This window comes from Papio anubis, chromosome 17 (assembly GCF_008728515.1).
Source record: "Papio anubis isolate 15944 chromosome 17, Panubis1.0, whole genome shotgun sequence".
Taxonomy (NCBI): Eukaryota; Metazoa; Chordata; class Mammalia; order Primates; family Cercopithecidae; genus Papio; species Papio anubis.
The window spans coordinates 21,371,630-21,387,041 of NC_044992.1; the positions used below are offsets into that span (position 1 = coordinate 21,371,630).

The 15,412-nt window shown below is 50.8% G+C and overlaps 2 protein-coding genes across 5 annotated transcripts in view; one reads left to right on the forward strand and one right to left on the reverse strand.

The window, feature by feature from the left end:
* Positions 1 to 7,044, forward strand: part of SARM1 (sterile alpha and TIR motif containing 1) — a 27,603-nt gene extending 20,559 nt beyond the window's left edge. For both annotated transcript variants that reach the window (XM_017950448.3, XM_017950447.3), the window contains exons 8-9: positions 4,776 to 4,897; positions 5,027 to 7,044. In XM_017950448.3, coding sequence (XP_017805937.2) covers positions 4,776 to 4,897; positions 5,027 to 5,156 — 252 coding nt within the window. In that variant the 3' untranslated portion in view covers positions 5,157 to 7,044. The remainder of the gene's footprint in view (positions 1 to 4,775; positions 4,898 to 5,026) is intronic.
* SLC46A1 (solute carrier family 46 member 1) lies at positions 4,554 to 15,031 on the reverse strand. 3 transcript variants are annotated; one of them, XM_009189942.4, is made up of 5 exons: positions 14,704 to 15,027; positions 13,434 to 14,286; positions 11,075 to 11,158; positions 9,454 to 9,610; positions 4,554 to 8,593 (listed from the first exon to the last, which is right to left on the reverse strand). In XM_009189942.4, the coding sequence occupies exons 1-5, from the start codon at positions 14,929 to 14,931 to the stop codon at positions 8,536 to 8,538; spliced, it is 1,380 nt and encodes a 459-aa protein (XP_009188206.2). In that variant the 5' UTR covers positions 14,932 to 15,027; the 3' UTR covers positions 4,554 to 8,535. The 3 variants fall into 3 exon arrangements, with proteins under 3 accessions (XP_009188206.2, XP_021784539.1, XP_021784540.1); XM_021928847.2 differs by lacking the exon at positions 9,454 to 9,610 and having other exon boundaries at positions 14,704 to 15,029; XM_021928848.2 differs by lacking the exons at positions 9,454 to 9,610; positions 11,075 to 11,158 and having other exon boundaries at positions 14,704 to 15,031.
* Between the last annotated feature and the right edge of the window lie 381 nt (positions 15,032 to 15,412).

The window sequence follows — 15,412 nt, forward strand, 5'->3', positions numbered from 1 at the left end:
TCCACATCCAGTGATGTCATGTTGGTAACTTGACATCAGCCATGGTGGCAGTATTTACACCAAGGAAATTGGGAACCACTACAAATCAGAGTTTTGTTTGTTTGGTTGATTGGCTGGTGGGTTTTCTCCCCCCATGAATAGCTAGTTATTATAAAGTTACCAGCACACCATTGGCTGGATAAGAACTATGGAAACCAGGTTAAGGAGTGTTTAAAGGCAGGAGAAGACCTGTGCTTAAAGCACTGGAAAACAAGGAGCCCATGAAGAAGAAGATGCCAGGGCAGTGGGTTTTAGAATGAAGGCTCTGACACTGAAATGCAGTCCACATGGAGTGTGGAGTCAAGCCCCAGAGGCCACATAGGAGGGGCTGAGTACTAGGCCTGGTTTGGGGAGGGGCACTGGGCCAGGTGAGCATCCAGTAAGAACATGGTTGATGACCCACAGCAGGTGGCAGGCAGCGTTTTGAGAGAAAGAGAAGAGTGTCTGTGAGCTCCATGAGACTTCAGACCTTGCCTCGTTCATGTGTGTCCCTGGTGCTTCAAACCATGCATGGTACAAAGGAGGCTCTATGCGATTGCACCAAAAAAAAAAAAAAAGAGAGAGAGAGAAAGAGAGAGAGGTTGTAGAGGAGTTTATAGAACAATTGAATCAATGATTAAGCAGACAAGTGATACTGATGAAGCTGAGATGCCATGCCTGAGAGAGCCATACTTATCTAGTAGATTTACCAGGTTAGAGAACTTGACTCCATTTTTTTTCTTTTTTTTTTTTTTTTCCAGTAGAGATAGGGTTTCACTATGTCACCCAGGCTAGTCTCAAACTCCTGAGCTCAAGTCTGGAGTTCAGTGCTTGCCTCGGCCTCCCAAAGTTCTGGGATTAGAGGCATGAGCCATCATGCCCAGCCAAAGGACTTGACTCTAATTGTTTTCGTTCTCAACCAGCTAGGTGATCCTGAACAAACCATTATCCCTTTCTTTTATTTATTCATTTTTTTTTGAGACAGACTCTCGCACTGTCACCAGGCTAGAGTGCTGTGGCACGATCTCGGCTCACTGCAACCTCCACCTCCCGGGTTCAAGCAATTCCCCTGCCTCAGCCTCCTGAGTAGCTGGGACTACAGGCACACGCCACCATGTCCAGCTAATTTAGATATATATATATTTTAGTAGAGACGGGGTTTCACCATGTTGGCCAGGATGGTCTCGATCTCCTGACCTTGTGATCTGCCTGCCTCGGCCTCCCCAAGTGCCAGGATTACAGGCATGAGCCACCATACCTGGCCGCTATTATCCCTTTCTTGGCCAGCCTCTGAATCTGTGCAATAAACAGTTTGTACTGTCTTTGGTTTTGTATAATTCTGGATGAAACAAATGTCTAAAGATTTCCAAATAAATTGCTGCAGGGTCAGGATTCATTCCAGTGCTCAGCAGAGAGGCAGCAGGGCTTGGTTGAAACAGCCTGGACTTGGACTCTCGAGGCTTGAGTCAGAGGACTGGTCCCTCGTGGGCTGGGCGTACGTGTGGCTTAGGAGGAAATCCCTTCCTCCCTGGGCTTTTTTCTCTCCATCTGTAAAATGGAGAGGCTCCCCAGGAAGCCAGTCAAGGGCAAAGTTACACATGTTCTTTCCCCAGGAAGGCTCCACTTCCCAAGAATGCTTGGCACCCCTTGTCGTCCCAGCAGATGGCAAAGAGGCGGGAAGAGCCTTTGCCTTGGACCAGCCCCAGAGGCGCCGTCATCCCTCTTTGGTTGTTTCTGGTGCTTAATTGCCTCTGGTTTTAAAACTCCTTTCCCTGAAGTCACATTAGTGGGTAATCAATATGGAAAACCACAAGTGAACTGCACTCAAGAAAGTAAAATCCCTTTGGTTCCCTATTGAGAGGAAGAAAAACATTCAATAAGCACTTACGAAACCCCATTAATAGCAAATAATTCCTTAAAACAATTCTTTGGGGTAGGTTTTATTATCCCCACTTTATAGAAGAGGAAATAATAACACCTATTACGTATTAAGCATACACTGTATGCTAAGTGCTGTTCTAATTACTTGCCATGGAATGTTGCGCTTATTCCATGGAAAAATCTATCATTAACTCTGCTTTATATATTAGAAAACAGAGGAACAGATGTGGCGGCCCACGCCTGTGATCCCAACACTTTGGGATGCTAAGGTGGGAGGATCACTTGAAGCCAGGAGTTTGAGACCAGCCTGGGCAACATGGTGAAACCCCATCTCTACTAAAAAATACAAAAAATTAGCCAGACATGGTAGCACACGCCTGTGGTCCCAGCTACTTGGGAGGCTGAGGTGGGAGGCTGGCTTGAGCCCAGGAGGTTGAGGCTGCAGTGAGCCTTGATGGCGCCACTGCCCTCCAGCCTGGGCAACAAAGTGAGATCCTGTTCCCCACTCTCCACCAAAAAAAAAAAAAAAAAAAGAGAGAAAACAGAAACTTTAAGTACCTATTATTTTTGCCTCAGGTCGTAGAGCCTGTGTCAGAGACTCAATGTGAACCCCGATTTGATGATTCCAGAGTGCAGCCCTAACTGCTGTGCTATGTTTTCTCATTCATTCATTCATCCATCCATTAAATATTTAGCAAGGGCTAACTGTAAGGGCTCTGTGAAAGATGCTAAGATATAAAGTCAGTGAAAAATAGATATGATCCCTCCTCATGTCTGGCAGAGAAGACAAATACTGAGTAATTTATCCATTAATTAATTAAAATTTGCAACTATAATATGTTCTGCAGAGCCTATAATAGGAGAACTGATTTGGTCAGGGCAGTGGGAGACAACTGCCCTGTGTAAGAGTTGATTGAGCTCAGATCAGAAAAATGAATGGGCATTATCAAGAGGGAAGGACAAGGAAGCTTATTTTGTGTGACTGGGAGGACAGAGCAGGGGTAGAGTTTGAGAAGTGGACTGTGGCCAACCACATAGGGCCTCACAGGCCACATGAAGGAGTTTGGACTTTATTCTAAGACCATGCAAAGTCTTGAAGAGTTTTAAGTAGGGAGTGACAGGATCTGATTTGTCAGATGTGCATTTTGCAAACATTAGCTACATGAAAGGGCAATGTGGAGAGTGAATTAGAGAAGACAAGGGTGGATGAGGAAAGACCTGGTGGGGGCTTAAAGATAATAGGGATTGGAAGAGGGTGGTAGTGGGGTGGAGGCAGGGAAAAATGGTGGATTTGAGAAATAAATAAGGAGTACAATTGTCAGGGCGCATGATGGATCAACCTGTATGCAGGATTGTGATGTTTTTCTTCTGACACCAAATTGTTTGGGGTTTTTCCCACACTAACCACTAATTCTCCAACTTTCCAACACCAGCTGGGTATCCCACAATTCAATTCAATTCTGAAATGTCAGTCACGAGGCCCAGGTCCCCAGGCTACCACATTTCTGTTTGATTTGGCTACAAATTCAGGGGTTCCATGACACCCCGAGGTTCAACTTGCTAGAATGACTCAGAACTGAGGAAAGCACTTTACTTACTATTAGTTGCTTATTATGTCAACCTTAAATAATGAGATTCAGAAAATAAGACTAAGTATAGAGTTTCTTTGAGTGTAAAGTTTTGAGAATAGCCACCCAGGAAGCATTGACTCCAAAGGAATGGGGTGAGTACTCCAAATTGGAGAAGTTAAGGTTTCACTTCCACAGGCAAAGACAGAGGAATTTTAGCAGGACTCCAACATTTTCCATATAAGACCAGTGCATATGTTACAATGCTTTGATTGGTTATAGATTGCTACATTCCAAGGAAGATGACTTTATTACCCCCTGAGGAGGGGTGGTGATCTGAGTGGGGATCTAAGGGGGTCTTATCTCTGGTGCCATTTGGTCTTCCAAAGTAATTATAGAAAAAAAAAAAAAAATAGGTAGAAGTAAAAAAAAAAAAAAAATAGGTGGAAGTTGCAGCTGCATGCCTCATGACTCAGGCTGCATAGACCAATTCCTGTCAAGGCTCAGAATAATTTAAAGTTCCAAGAGCTTTAGGTTTGATTTAACAAAGCTTGAAGAATAATAATAAATAATATTATTAATCTCAAAATCCTGGGCTCAAGTGATCCTCCTGCCTCAGGCTCCCAAAGTGTTGGGATTACAGGCGTGACCCACCATGCCCAGCTGAATTATTTAATTTCACACTTACAAAGGACACAGCTCAAGAATAGCCAAATGGAAGAGATACATAGGATCTCTATGTGTGGAGGGTAGAGGTGTGGATGCCATGCCTTCTGCCACCTTCCCAGCACCTACACCCATTTATCAACCTGGAGGCTCTTCAAAACCCCTTGTTTAGGGGTTTTTATGGAGGTTCCGTTATGTAGGCATGATTGATTAAATCACTGGCCATTGCTGATTGAACTCAATCTCCAGCACCCCTCTGGAGGCTGGAAGGTGGGGCTGAAAGTTCCAATCCTCTAATCATGCCTTGGTCTCCCTGGTGACCAGCCGCTTCCTGAAGCTATCTAGGCTACCCCCATAGCGCTCCCAGGCCCCCAGTGGGGAATCATCTCTTTAGCATACAAACACTCATCACTCAAGAGATTCCAAGGGTTTTAGGGGCTCTGTGCCAGGAACCCTGGGCAGAGACAAAATATTTATTTTTTATTATACTACGAGGGTTAAGGGAGACATCAAGGTGGACTTCAGGACTGGTATCCTGCCCTGGACCCAGCCTCGGGCTAGTGGCCCTCCCAGCACCTGCCTGGCTACAAGGGTCCCTAAATGGATACAGGAGTATCTTCCTCCTTTCCTTTCTTTCTCCAGGAGATTGTGACTGCTTTAAGCTGTGGCAAGAACATTGTGCCCGTCATTGATGGCTTCGAGTGGCCTGAGCCCCAGGTCCTGCCTGAGGACATGCAGGCTGTGCTTACCTTCAACGGCATTAAGTGAGCCCCGGGGCCCTGGGACCAGGGGGGTAGGGTACAGATCACCATGACAGGCAGTGTGTGGGCGAACAGCTGACTAGCAGCTCCCTCTGCCCAGCTGTCTGACCCACATGGCTCCTGTGCCCACAGGTGGTCCCATGAATACCAGGAGGCCACCATTGAGAAGATCATCCGCTTCCTACAGGGCCGCTCCTCCCGGGACTCATCTGCAGGCTCTGACACCAGTTTGGAGGGTGCTGCACCCATGGGTCCGACCTAACCAGTCGCCAGTTCCCAGCCCTGCTGTGACTTCCACTTCCGTCGTCCTTTCTGGAGGAACAGCTCCTCAAACTGGCCTCCCTGGGCTGAGACAACCTGGGCTCTTCTTAGCAAATGGTTCTCCCTCTCCCTGTCCCCCACCCTCATGGCCCACCTCCAACCCACTTTCCTCAGTATCTGGAGAGGGAAGGGAAGTCAGACTTGGGCTTGGGAGGTTAGAACTCCCCCATGCCCTGGCATTGGGTTGTCTGTCTCTGTCATAGGGAGGGTCCCTGCTCAGTTGTGGAGACATTGGAGTTGGGGTGGGGGTGGTTCTGCATTCCCTTCTGCTCTGATAGCAGCCAGTTTGAGGATGAAGGAAGGCAGCCTCAGACAGGAATTAAGGCAATGCCCAGGCAGGCCTGGGCACTGTATTCTGAGCAAGGGCCTGGGCCCAAGAGCCAGCCAGGGATGAGTGCCATCATGGCTCTTCACTCACACTGTGCCTGGCCCCTGCACTTACAACTTCCTGCCGCTCTGTGGCCTTGCCCTGTAATCACTCAGTGCCCTTAGCCAGCCTGACTAGGTCCCAGATCCCCTACAGCTTCCTTCAGTGTGGTATCTTTTGCCACATCCAGGGCGAGGGTTGAGGTAAATCGGTCCTCCCTCTGACTTCCTTGTCGCTGCAGCCAGCTTTGCTGCACTTGCTGGTGCACAGGAGCCTCCTGTTTGGGCCTGGGTCTGGGCATGGGGAAGCCGTGCCTCAAAGCCCACCTTACCCCATGCCTTGGTGCTGTGCCTCAGGCTCCTTCCTGGTCTGGCCCAGCTGGCTACCCCAGCCCCTCGGCTATCCAGGGCTACCCACCGCTTGCTCAGGGACCAGGCAGCCCCCATGGCAGTAAAAGCAGCCTGGACAGAACCTGCAGCTCTGTGGAAAGAGGCAAAGTCCTGAAAAGGCAAAAGGTTGTCACCTATGGCAGCTTCTCCAACTTTAACATGCATTCAAGTCACCTGGGAATGTTGTTAAAATCAGGAGATCTGGGGTGGGGCCTGAGACTCTGCGTTTCTTACAGATTCCCAGGTGAGCTGATGCTGGTGGTTAAGGGTAGCAAATCTCTAAAGCATGAAGCCCTCACGAATCTTTGCCATTTCCCACACACTCCGCTCCTTGGTCTCCAGTCGTCAGAGCAACTCTACCTGGTATTATCATCCCCATTTTACAGATAATGACCCTGAGGCTCAGAAAGGTTGAAGATAAGCCCAGTTTCCTGTCATTAGTGGCAGCCCCAGATCCAGACCTAGACCTCCTGGCACCCAGTCCACTGGCAGTGGAATTGCTCTCCTGAGAATCATTCTGAGGCTGGGCTATTGCTTCTCGCTTGCTTCAAAGAGTCTAGCAGCGGGGGATAGGATTTTGCAAAAAAAAAAAGCTGACCCAGAGGCCATACTGAAATAACTGAGCAGGAATGTCCCATTGCCCCCTCCTCCACTGGGTTCAGAGGGCAAGAAAGTACCCTCCAATAAACCCAGGCTGCAGGCCACAGGGACTGCTGAAGGCTCTTCCCCAACGAGGGCCGGATGTTGACACCTTAAGGCTGGCTGCGCCCCCAGCCCCACTCTTGGCTGTGCTGGCCAGGCGACTCCTAGCTCTCGGCCACATCATCAGAAAGTCAAAGTTCTCACTCCAGGTTTGGGGCTCCTTCCTTCCACTCCCCTCCCTGCCAGAGTCTGTCTTGGCCAGTCCCAGCCTCGATGCTTTGCTTTTGACCCCACCTGATCTTCCTTTCCTTGTGCAGCGCAAGTGCTCACTGGGGCCAGGGTGAGGGCATGGACATGACAAGCAGGGCAGCCTAGACACTGGCCTCACAGGACAGAGTCAACAACAATACAGTGTCTGAGTGTCTCCAGGGGATGATTTCTGGCTTCTTGTCTCCAATCAGTCCCACTCCCTCCTGAGGTCCCCATGGGCAGTCTTCAGAGAGGTTTCCTGCGTTTTCTTTCTGTTTGGTATACCCTCCACTGCTGTCCACAGCCCTGTGTGGCCTTCTGGTTGACCTCTGCCCGATCTTCTGTCTCTCTGGGGGAATCAGAGTCCAGCATCCAGCCCCAGACGGAACAGCTGAAGTCACAAGCCTCCCCTAAGCCAAGGCCAGTGTGCTCAGAGGTGACTGCCACCCGCACTAGGACAAACACAGCTCAGATCACCAGGTCAAGCACCTAGGCCTGGCTTCTCCTGAGATAGAGGACTCAGAAGTGGCCTTTCCTCCAAAGCCTGCTCAGACACAGGTCTGCAGGGCCAGGGTGTTCTGCCTGGCTGGGCTGCAGCTGCTACCCCTCGGTTGGGGCTGAGTCAGCCAGATCCTCCCCCCACTTCTCCCCAAGGGCCAAGAACTGCTCAGGGACATTAAAGGTCAAAAGTCCAGCCACACCCATTCATCCTTTCCCCAGGCCCATGAAGAGAGGCATCTTATTGTAGAATGTATGAGGAGGTGGGAAAGATCTCAGAGCATCACCTAAGTTTCCTAACTTGTCCATCCAAATGTGATTACCACGATTCAACAATTCGGGGCATCGCTGATCTAGCCCTTCCTAGTGGGGCTTGTTTAAGGTTGCACAGCGAGTCAGTAGAAGCCCTGGCTGGCCCCACTTGGTATCAGTCCACCAAGCAGCTCAGGGCTCCTGCCCAGCCCAGCAGCTTCTGTTGTCTGACATATGGCAGGCAGATTGGCAGCAGGAAAACAGAGGGCCCCAAAGCCCAACGCACCAGAAGGTTTGTTTCAGTTTGCTGAAGCTGATTTATAATGATTGGCACTCTTCAGCCCAGGGAGTGGGTAGGCCATAGCCAAGGATCAATTCCCCAACCACAGTGAAGGCAGCGCTCCTCCTCCGGAGATCACCAAGCCCCTCTCACCTCCCTCCCTCCCTCCTTCCCAAGGCTGGCACTAACCAGGTACCACATTCATTGTTAAGGAGTGGCTGGTGACTGCTACACGTGTCAGGAACCTGCCTGGGACTGTGCAGTTTGGGCTGGAAGGAGAGATGCCAGCCCTTGTGCTGCCTCTGGTCCCTGAAGTGTCACCTCCATCAGGACCTCTCCTCTGGTCTGGGGAGTTATAAGTGATGGATGGCACAAAGGAAGAACTGACTCCTGTCCTGAATAGCTCCCCTGCCACCTGTCCTGCAGTGGGCCTGTGTGGGTTATGATTCTAGATCCTAGTCAGAGGCTGGCTCAGCTATGGATGGGGTGGTGCCTTGGTCTGTCTTGACCACCTCGTCCAAAGAGAGCACTGCCCTTACAAAGGAGCTGCTGGTGCTGCTGTGGGCTGGGCTCCAGCTGTAGACCTTCAGTTGTTCGGTGTTCACTTTGCTCCTCTTGCCCTCTGTCTTCTGGTCCAGGCAGATCAGGGGCTCTGGGGAAACTGCTGGAACTCAGGGTGAGGAACAGCCTTTTCCAGCATCCTGTGAGAGACCAGAGAGAGGGTTTGGATTTCACATGGGGTACCTTCAAGGCCTGTCTGGAGAAGTGATGCAGGATTTACTTGGGTGGGCTGGTCCAGGTAGCTCTCCTGAACCTCCTTCCCCAAGCTGAGAAGCTAAGAGCTGGAGGACAATGTCCAGGGACATGGCTCTGGAAAATAACTTTTCTTTTTTTTTTAAGAGACAGGGTCTTGCTCTGTTGTCCAGGCTAGAGGGCAGTGACACAATCATAGCTGACTGTACCCTTGAACTCCTGGGCTCAAGTGATCCTCCTGCCTCAGCCTCCTTAGTAGCTGGGACTACCGGTGCATACCACCATGCCTGGCTGATTTTTAAAATTTTTTATACAGACAAGGTCTTGCTGTGTTGTCCAGGCTGATCTTGAATTCGTGGACTCAAGTGGTCCTCCTGCCTCAGCCTGCCACAGGATCAGGATTACAGGCAGGAGCCCCCACGCCCAGCCATGAAATATAATTCTTAATATCATACAGGAAAAAGTTCAACTAGCTGACAAAGCTCTCTGGCCTTCCCTTTAACACAGTTCTGTTGCCATAGTTCCATCTATAAAATGGGAATGGAGGGAAATAGGGGAACCGGGAGAGAGAACACAGCCTTGCCAAGTAGCAATGTTAGCCTGATCCTTCCTCCACCTAGCTTGCCACCTTGCCCTTGGAAAATGGCTCCTGGAGGATTAGGCAGCCATGTGCAAGGAGAGGGGCAACCTGGGACAAGACACCCAGAGGGGGAGGATTCCAGGAATGAAGCTACCATTTCTGGTTGGGAGGAGGGCACTTTTATGAGAAAGGGCTCCATTATGAGCATGGGTCAGGGACCTGCATTACCCAATCAGAACGGCCGGGATGAGCAGGAGGCCAGCTCCCAGGAGGAAGGGGAACCCCTTCATAAAGTTCAGAGTGGCTGGGTAGAGTGAGTTGAAGATGCCGGAGGCCGTCAGCATGGCCAGGTTATTCACACAGGCCACAGCAGAAAAGAGAGCACCTGTGAAGAAATAAATACCATACTCCGGAGTCCGAAAGGGCCATGTTCAAATTCTGGCACCACCACCTCAGAGCTGTGTGACCGTAAGCAGTCACTTAACCTGCGTCTCCCCTTCCTCACCAGTAAATCCTGCTACATCATGTACTGTGACGAGGATTCAATAAGGTTGTATGTGGACAGCAGCTGGCACAGAGGGGCTACTAAATAAATGGCTGCTGTTAAATCCACACTAAAAGTACATGTGATCTGACAGAACCCAGCACATGAAAAAAAAAAGTACATGTGATATTGTCTGATGAAAGCCTGATGGAAATGGCTTTTTTCTGGTTTATCCTCTTTGGAATCATCTGTTTGGGATTAACTGCAGGTCTGATCAGTTCCAATATTCATAGCTGTGTCACCACTGAATAGCTTTTTATCCTTTGGGCTCCTGTTCCTCCTTCTGCTAAATAAGGATAATACCTATTTCCTAGATTGTCAGCAACATTAAGTTCACATGGAAATCACCCATCACTGGGCCTGGCCCCCTGGAAGTAGCTAGTTAGTAAGGGCTGTTCTTTTCTCGTGTTTCCCTGACATCTCTGGGCACAAAGAAAGTGCTGGGAAAAAAAGTTTAGGTGAATGAATGAAGGCACATGGATTCTGGGGACACCAGAACCCACAGTGGGCTCTGTATGGCACCAGGGTCTCTGTCATCATCAGATCCTCATTCCAGGACAGATGGAGAAAGATGAATGTTTCCCGACTGGGGCATGAAGACCCAGAGGCTGGAGAAGCTGTTCTGTGTAGATACACCAGGAGAACCCACAGTTTACAAAATGTGCAACAACCCAACAGAGGTTGAGATTAAATTCTGTCACATGTAGAGGGGCCTGTGATGTCATCAAGAGCAAACCACTCACATCACAGATGAAGAAACAGGCCTATGGCAGGGCTCGGACTAAAACCCAGATCCTGAGACCAGCTGCTTTTAAACACAGACGTGAGTTTGCATCCTAGCTCCACCATTTACTGAGTAACCTTGGGTGAGCCGATGTAACCCCCTGGGCCTCTGTTTCTTCATCTGTCAACTGTGGAAAATGAAACCCATTTCACAAGGTTGTTCACTTCTGGGCTTGTACACGCTGACCCCAGAGAAACAGGGAACTCTGGCATCATCACACCCATCTTACAGACGGAAAAGCTGAGGTCTGCAGACAGTAAATCCTCTGCTCTGGTTATCCAGAAAGAACATCATTGTGCTCTGCTGACTGCAAATCCCAACTCTGAGGTTTGAAAATCCAAGGCGGCATGATCCTCTGCCCATCGTGGGCAATTTCACAGAAGTGTGTTTGTCTTGGCCACTTACTTCTCCAGGGTGAGAGGCGGGAAGGCAAGCTGTTCCCCCAGCCATGGCTGCCCATCAGCCCGTTTCGGGCAGCACTGGGCATGAGGAACCAGATACAGGTGGGTCCTGACACTCACCCTGCTCTGTCTCTCTCACCAGCTTGGAGAGTTTAGCCCGGATGACAGGTGTGATGACTAATGACAGGAAGAGCAACCCATATCCTGTGGAGAAATAAACACTCATCAGGGAAATAGGGCTGGGGAGAGGGGTGTCCAAGGGAAAGGCAGCAGATCTCCTATCCATACCCTATATGGGGCTTAGGTTAGACCCAGGAAGAACTTCCTTGATGGTGAGGGTGGGGAGACAGTAGTCAAGGAGGAAGGGAGACTGCCCTTGTCTGGGCATGGCCACCGTCTAGCTCTCATGAATGCTAATTCCCACTGATTGCTTTCTTGTCTGAACCTCTTGTGGTCACAGCAGACATCACCCATTCATTTGGCACTTAGTAGGGATATGGCAGGGCACAGAAAACAAGCATGAACTTTGGAGTCAGCCCTGAATTCAAAACCTGATGCCATTACATACTATCTGTGTGGCCTGGGGTACTTAACCTCTCTGAGCCTGACTCCGTGTATGAGGAAGATAATAAGGCCTTCATCACAGGATGGTTCTGAGTCATAGGAGGCTGAATAATGGTGCCCAGTGGCATCAGGTTCATAGCCCTGGAACCTGTAAATACTACCGTATTTGGAAAATGGGTCTATGCAGGTGTGATGAAGTTAAGCCTCCTGAGAGAGTGGGGTTATCCTGGATTAGCAGGTTGGGCCCTAAATGCCATCACACATCTTTATAAGAGGAAAGCAGATGGAGATTTGGCACCAACAGAATGGAGAAGGCACAAAGAGGAGGAGAGGCCATGTGAGCACAGAGGCAGAGACTGGTGATGGCCACCCCAAGCCAAGGAATGCCAGCAGCCCCAGAAGCTGAAAGAAAAGAGAAACACGTTCTCTCCTGGCGCCTTGCAAGGGAGCACTGCCTGCTGACTCCTTCCGTTCAGCCCAGTGGTACTGACTTTGGACTTCTGGCCTCCAGAACTGTGAGAGAATATATTTCTGTTGTGTTAAGCCCCCAAGTTTGTGGTATTTCATTACAGCAATCTCAGGGAACCAATACATAAGGTAAAAAGGTAACATCTATGAAGAGTACGGCATAGGGACACAGCAAATGTGAGTTCCTTTTCCCTTTGCATTCAGTTACTTACAGGCTTCCTGTTTTCTTTATAACCATTTCTCTCCCTGTGTGATTGTTGACTCCTCAGCAAAACTGCAAACTCCTACAGGACAGTGGATCCTCCAAAGAAGGTATACGATGAGGCACCCAAGGCCCCTACCAGTGTCAAGCCCCTCAAATCCCACTCTGTTGAGACCTCCCCCTGACCCAGAGCAATGACAGCATCTTCATCATCTTTGCCTCCCCCAGGGCCATCAGCAGGAGGGAAAGGCTGCCTTCTGCTTAATTGTCAGACAGGCAGTTGAGTTAAGAAATCTGTGATTATTGTATTGTTGACTATACACAGCACGTTTTAGGGCTCTATCAAAATAAATCTGTCCCTTTAAAAAAAGTTAACTAAAGCTGGGCACGGTGGCTTATGCCTGTAATCCCAACACTTTGGGAGGCTAAGACAGGCAGATCCTTGAGCTCAGGAGTTAGAGACCAGGACTGGGCAACATGATGAGGATCTCATCTCTATAAAAAAATACAAAAATTAGCAAGGTGTGGTAATGTGCGCCAGTGGTACCAGCTACTAGAGAGGCCAGGTTGGGAGAATCACTTGGGCCCAGGGGATGAGGTTGCAGTGAGCCATGATCATGCCACTGCACTCTAGCCTGGGTGACAAAGTGAGACCCTGTCTCTAAATAAATCAATCAAATAAAAATTTTAAAAAGTTAACTTCCCCATTGACTGGCCTGTTGACCCTCTCCTACCAAAAAAAGAAAGGGAGGAAGTAAGGAGGGAAAGGACAAGGAGGAAGAGGAGAAGAGGAACTGAAACAGGAATTTCTTATCTGTGGTCTGAGAAGACAGGTTTTTTAAAAACCCAAAGAAGCTGACCAAGGGTATTTGATTCTTATCAGAGAAGTGAGTACCAAGGCATTAATGGCATGGACTTTGTTTAAGAACATATGAATAGGCTGTGGGAGGCCAAGGGGTAAAGCAATTAGTGTATGAGCCACACTTTTGTCTTTTGCTCTAGATTACTAACAATATTAATGGTTGATAACGGTGGATTAATTACTTTAGCTACTGAAGGTCTGTATTTTCCATGTATCAAAGATGGCATTTTTGAGGGATTTCTTAGTTGTCTGTCCTCCGGTGCAGGCATAACAATGTTTCCAAAGACACAGGAATGAACCACATCTGGGGACAGTGAGTGGCTGGCCCCCGGTTCTTACCCAGTGCCTCTGGGACAAGCTGTCCCTGAGCCCACACACTTTACCTGTGAACATGAGAGGCGTGATGGTGGCAAAGGCAAAGACCATCATCCCCAGGATGTTGAAGGCCAGGCCGATCTCAGCCACCCAGGCATCGGCCAGGCAGTGCTGCAGGAGCTTCAGGACCAGCAGGCTGGTGAGGTAGGGGAGATGCTGAGCTGCAGAACCATAGCCGATTAGTTTGGAGTCCCAGCAGAGGGGTGTGCTCAGTTCATACAGGGTCAAGATGTCCTGGGCCCCAAAGTGCACAGTGATCACCACGAAGATGGCCAGTGAGTACAGGGCTAAATGCTTCCTGGACTTCTCTGGGGCTGGAGCCACATAGAGCTGGACAATGGATCGGTGGTGACGGAAGGTGAAGAGCCGGGTGGACTTTGGCTCCTTTAAGGTCTCACCAAAGCAGAAAGCTGCATAGAGTGTCATGGCTATCAGCAAGGCTAAGGCCAGCCAGAAGGGGTTGGCATAACCCTGGGCCCGGAGCCAGTGGCCCCCGAGGAGGCTTGCCAGCATCCCAGCCACCCCGATGCTGGCTTCCAGCAGGGCCATCCGGAAGGTGCGGCTGCGGCTGGAGCTGACATCTGCCACGGACGCAAAGCTAGCCGCCAGAAGGCCACCGAAGTCGCCGAGGAGGGCACAAAGGATGCGACCCAACACGAAGTAGCCGACGTGGAGCTGTAGCTGCACCACAAAGACGGACACTAGGGCCTGGAGCAGCAGGCCCAGCGAGGCCAGCACTAGCAGCGGGCGGCGGCCCACACCGTCGCTCCAAGCTCCCAGCAGGGTGGACGAGAAGAGCCCCACCAGGAAGCCGCCCACGTTCATGTAGAGGGTCCAGTGGGAAGTAAGGGTCTCCACTTCCTGTAGGGGCACAATGACCAGGGTGCGGTTCCTCACTCTGGGTTGCCCAATCCCCAAATCCTCGCCATCCCGGGAGCTACAGGGATGAGGACTTTCTTTGGAGCCCTAAACCTCAGAGAATCTTAGCACAACTTTCAGAATCTGCCAGTGAAGAGGGGGAAGGACATGGACCAAGGCCCCATTCCCTTTCCTTTCCCCCGCTTTTGTTAACCTGCAAGGCCAGGCTTTAGCTCAACTTTTCGCATTCCCCACGCTGAGGTTCTGGGTCAGGCCGCTTTGCTCTGATCCCGCCCACCATCCAAAATGCACCCTCCCTCCAGTTACCCGCTACTACCATTATGCAGGCCCCACCCCTCCGCTGCCGCCACGCTCCAGCCCAGGGCCTTCTCCCTGCCAGGCTCCTCGCCGCCCCGCTACCTGCATGGTGGGGTCCGCGCTGCGGTTGCTGCAGCCCCCCCTTTGGCGGGTGCCATTGTAGCCGAGGTCGGCACTGAAGCGGTGCCACAGATACTGCGTGGTGAGCGGGCCCTGCAGGACCAAGGCAAAGTTGGCCAGGAAGACCAGCGGCTCTACCGGGCCCCGGCACAGCACAGCAGCCGCGGGACGGGCGCGGGGCTTGTCCGGGGGACTCGCGCTCCCCTCCATGTGTGTGCGCAGCGGGGCTGTCGCCAGGCGGCCGGCGGGGCGCGCGCGCGACTGGCTGCCTGGGACTGGCGACGTGTGGCGCGGGGCTTGCGCTCTCTGCGCCTGCGCCCGGCGTCCCTCCTTAAATGTCCGGCGGGGAGGGGCCTGGGACCTGAGGCCACTGGACTCTCGCGGGGGTGCACCTGGCTGGGCGTGGGCCGGCGAGGGCCCCGGCACCCCCAGCCCGCGGGATGACCTCACCTGTGAAGTGTGCATAGACAGCGCCCTGCAGCCCTCCCTCCCGGCCCAGACACACCACAAATAACAAGAATATCAATAATTAACATGTATTGACCACTTACTATGTGCTGAGCACGGTATTAAACCCTTTTTGTGCGTTGGTCTCCCGATAACTCTACAGGCTAGCCAATATTAACCTTCGCTATCTACCGATGAGGAAACCAGGTCATCGGGTACTCAAGGCAGAGCTGGAAGTGCACAT

Excerpts from the sequence above, each read along its gene's own strand:
- SLC46A1 (XM_021928847.2), bottom strand. The coding sequence starts at position 14,931 with ATGGAGGGGAGCGCGAGTCCCCCGGACAAGCCCCGCGCCCGTCCCGCG. Across the intron at positions 11,159-13,433 it reads CACGCCTCTCATGTTCACAG|GATATGGGTTGCTCTTCCTG; the intron begins GTAAAGTGTGTG and ends ATTTCTCCACAG. Across the intron at positions 8,594-11,074 it reads GGTGAGAGAGACAGAGCAGG|GATGCTGGAAAAGGCTGTTC; the intron begins GTGAGTGTCAGG and ends GGTCTCTCACAG.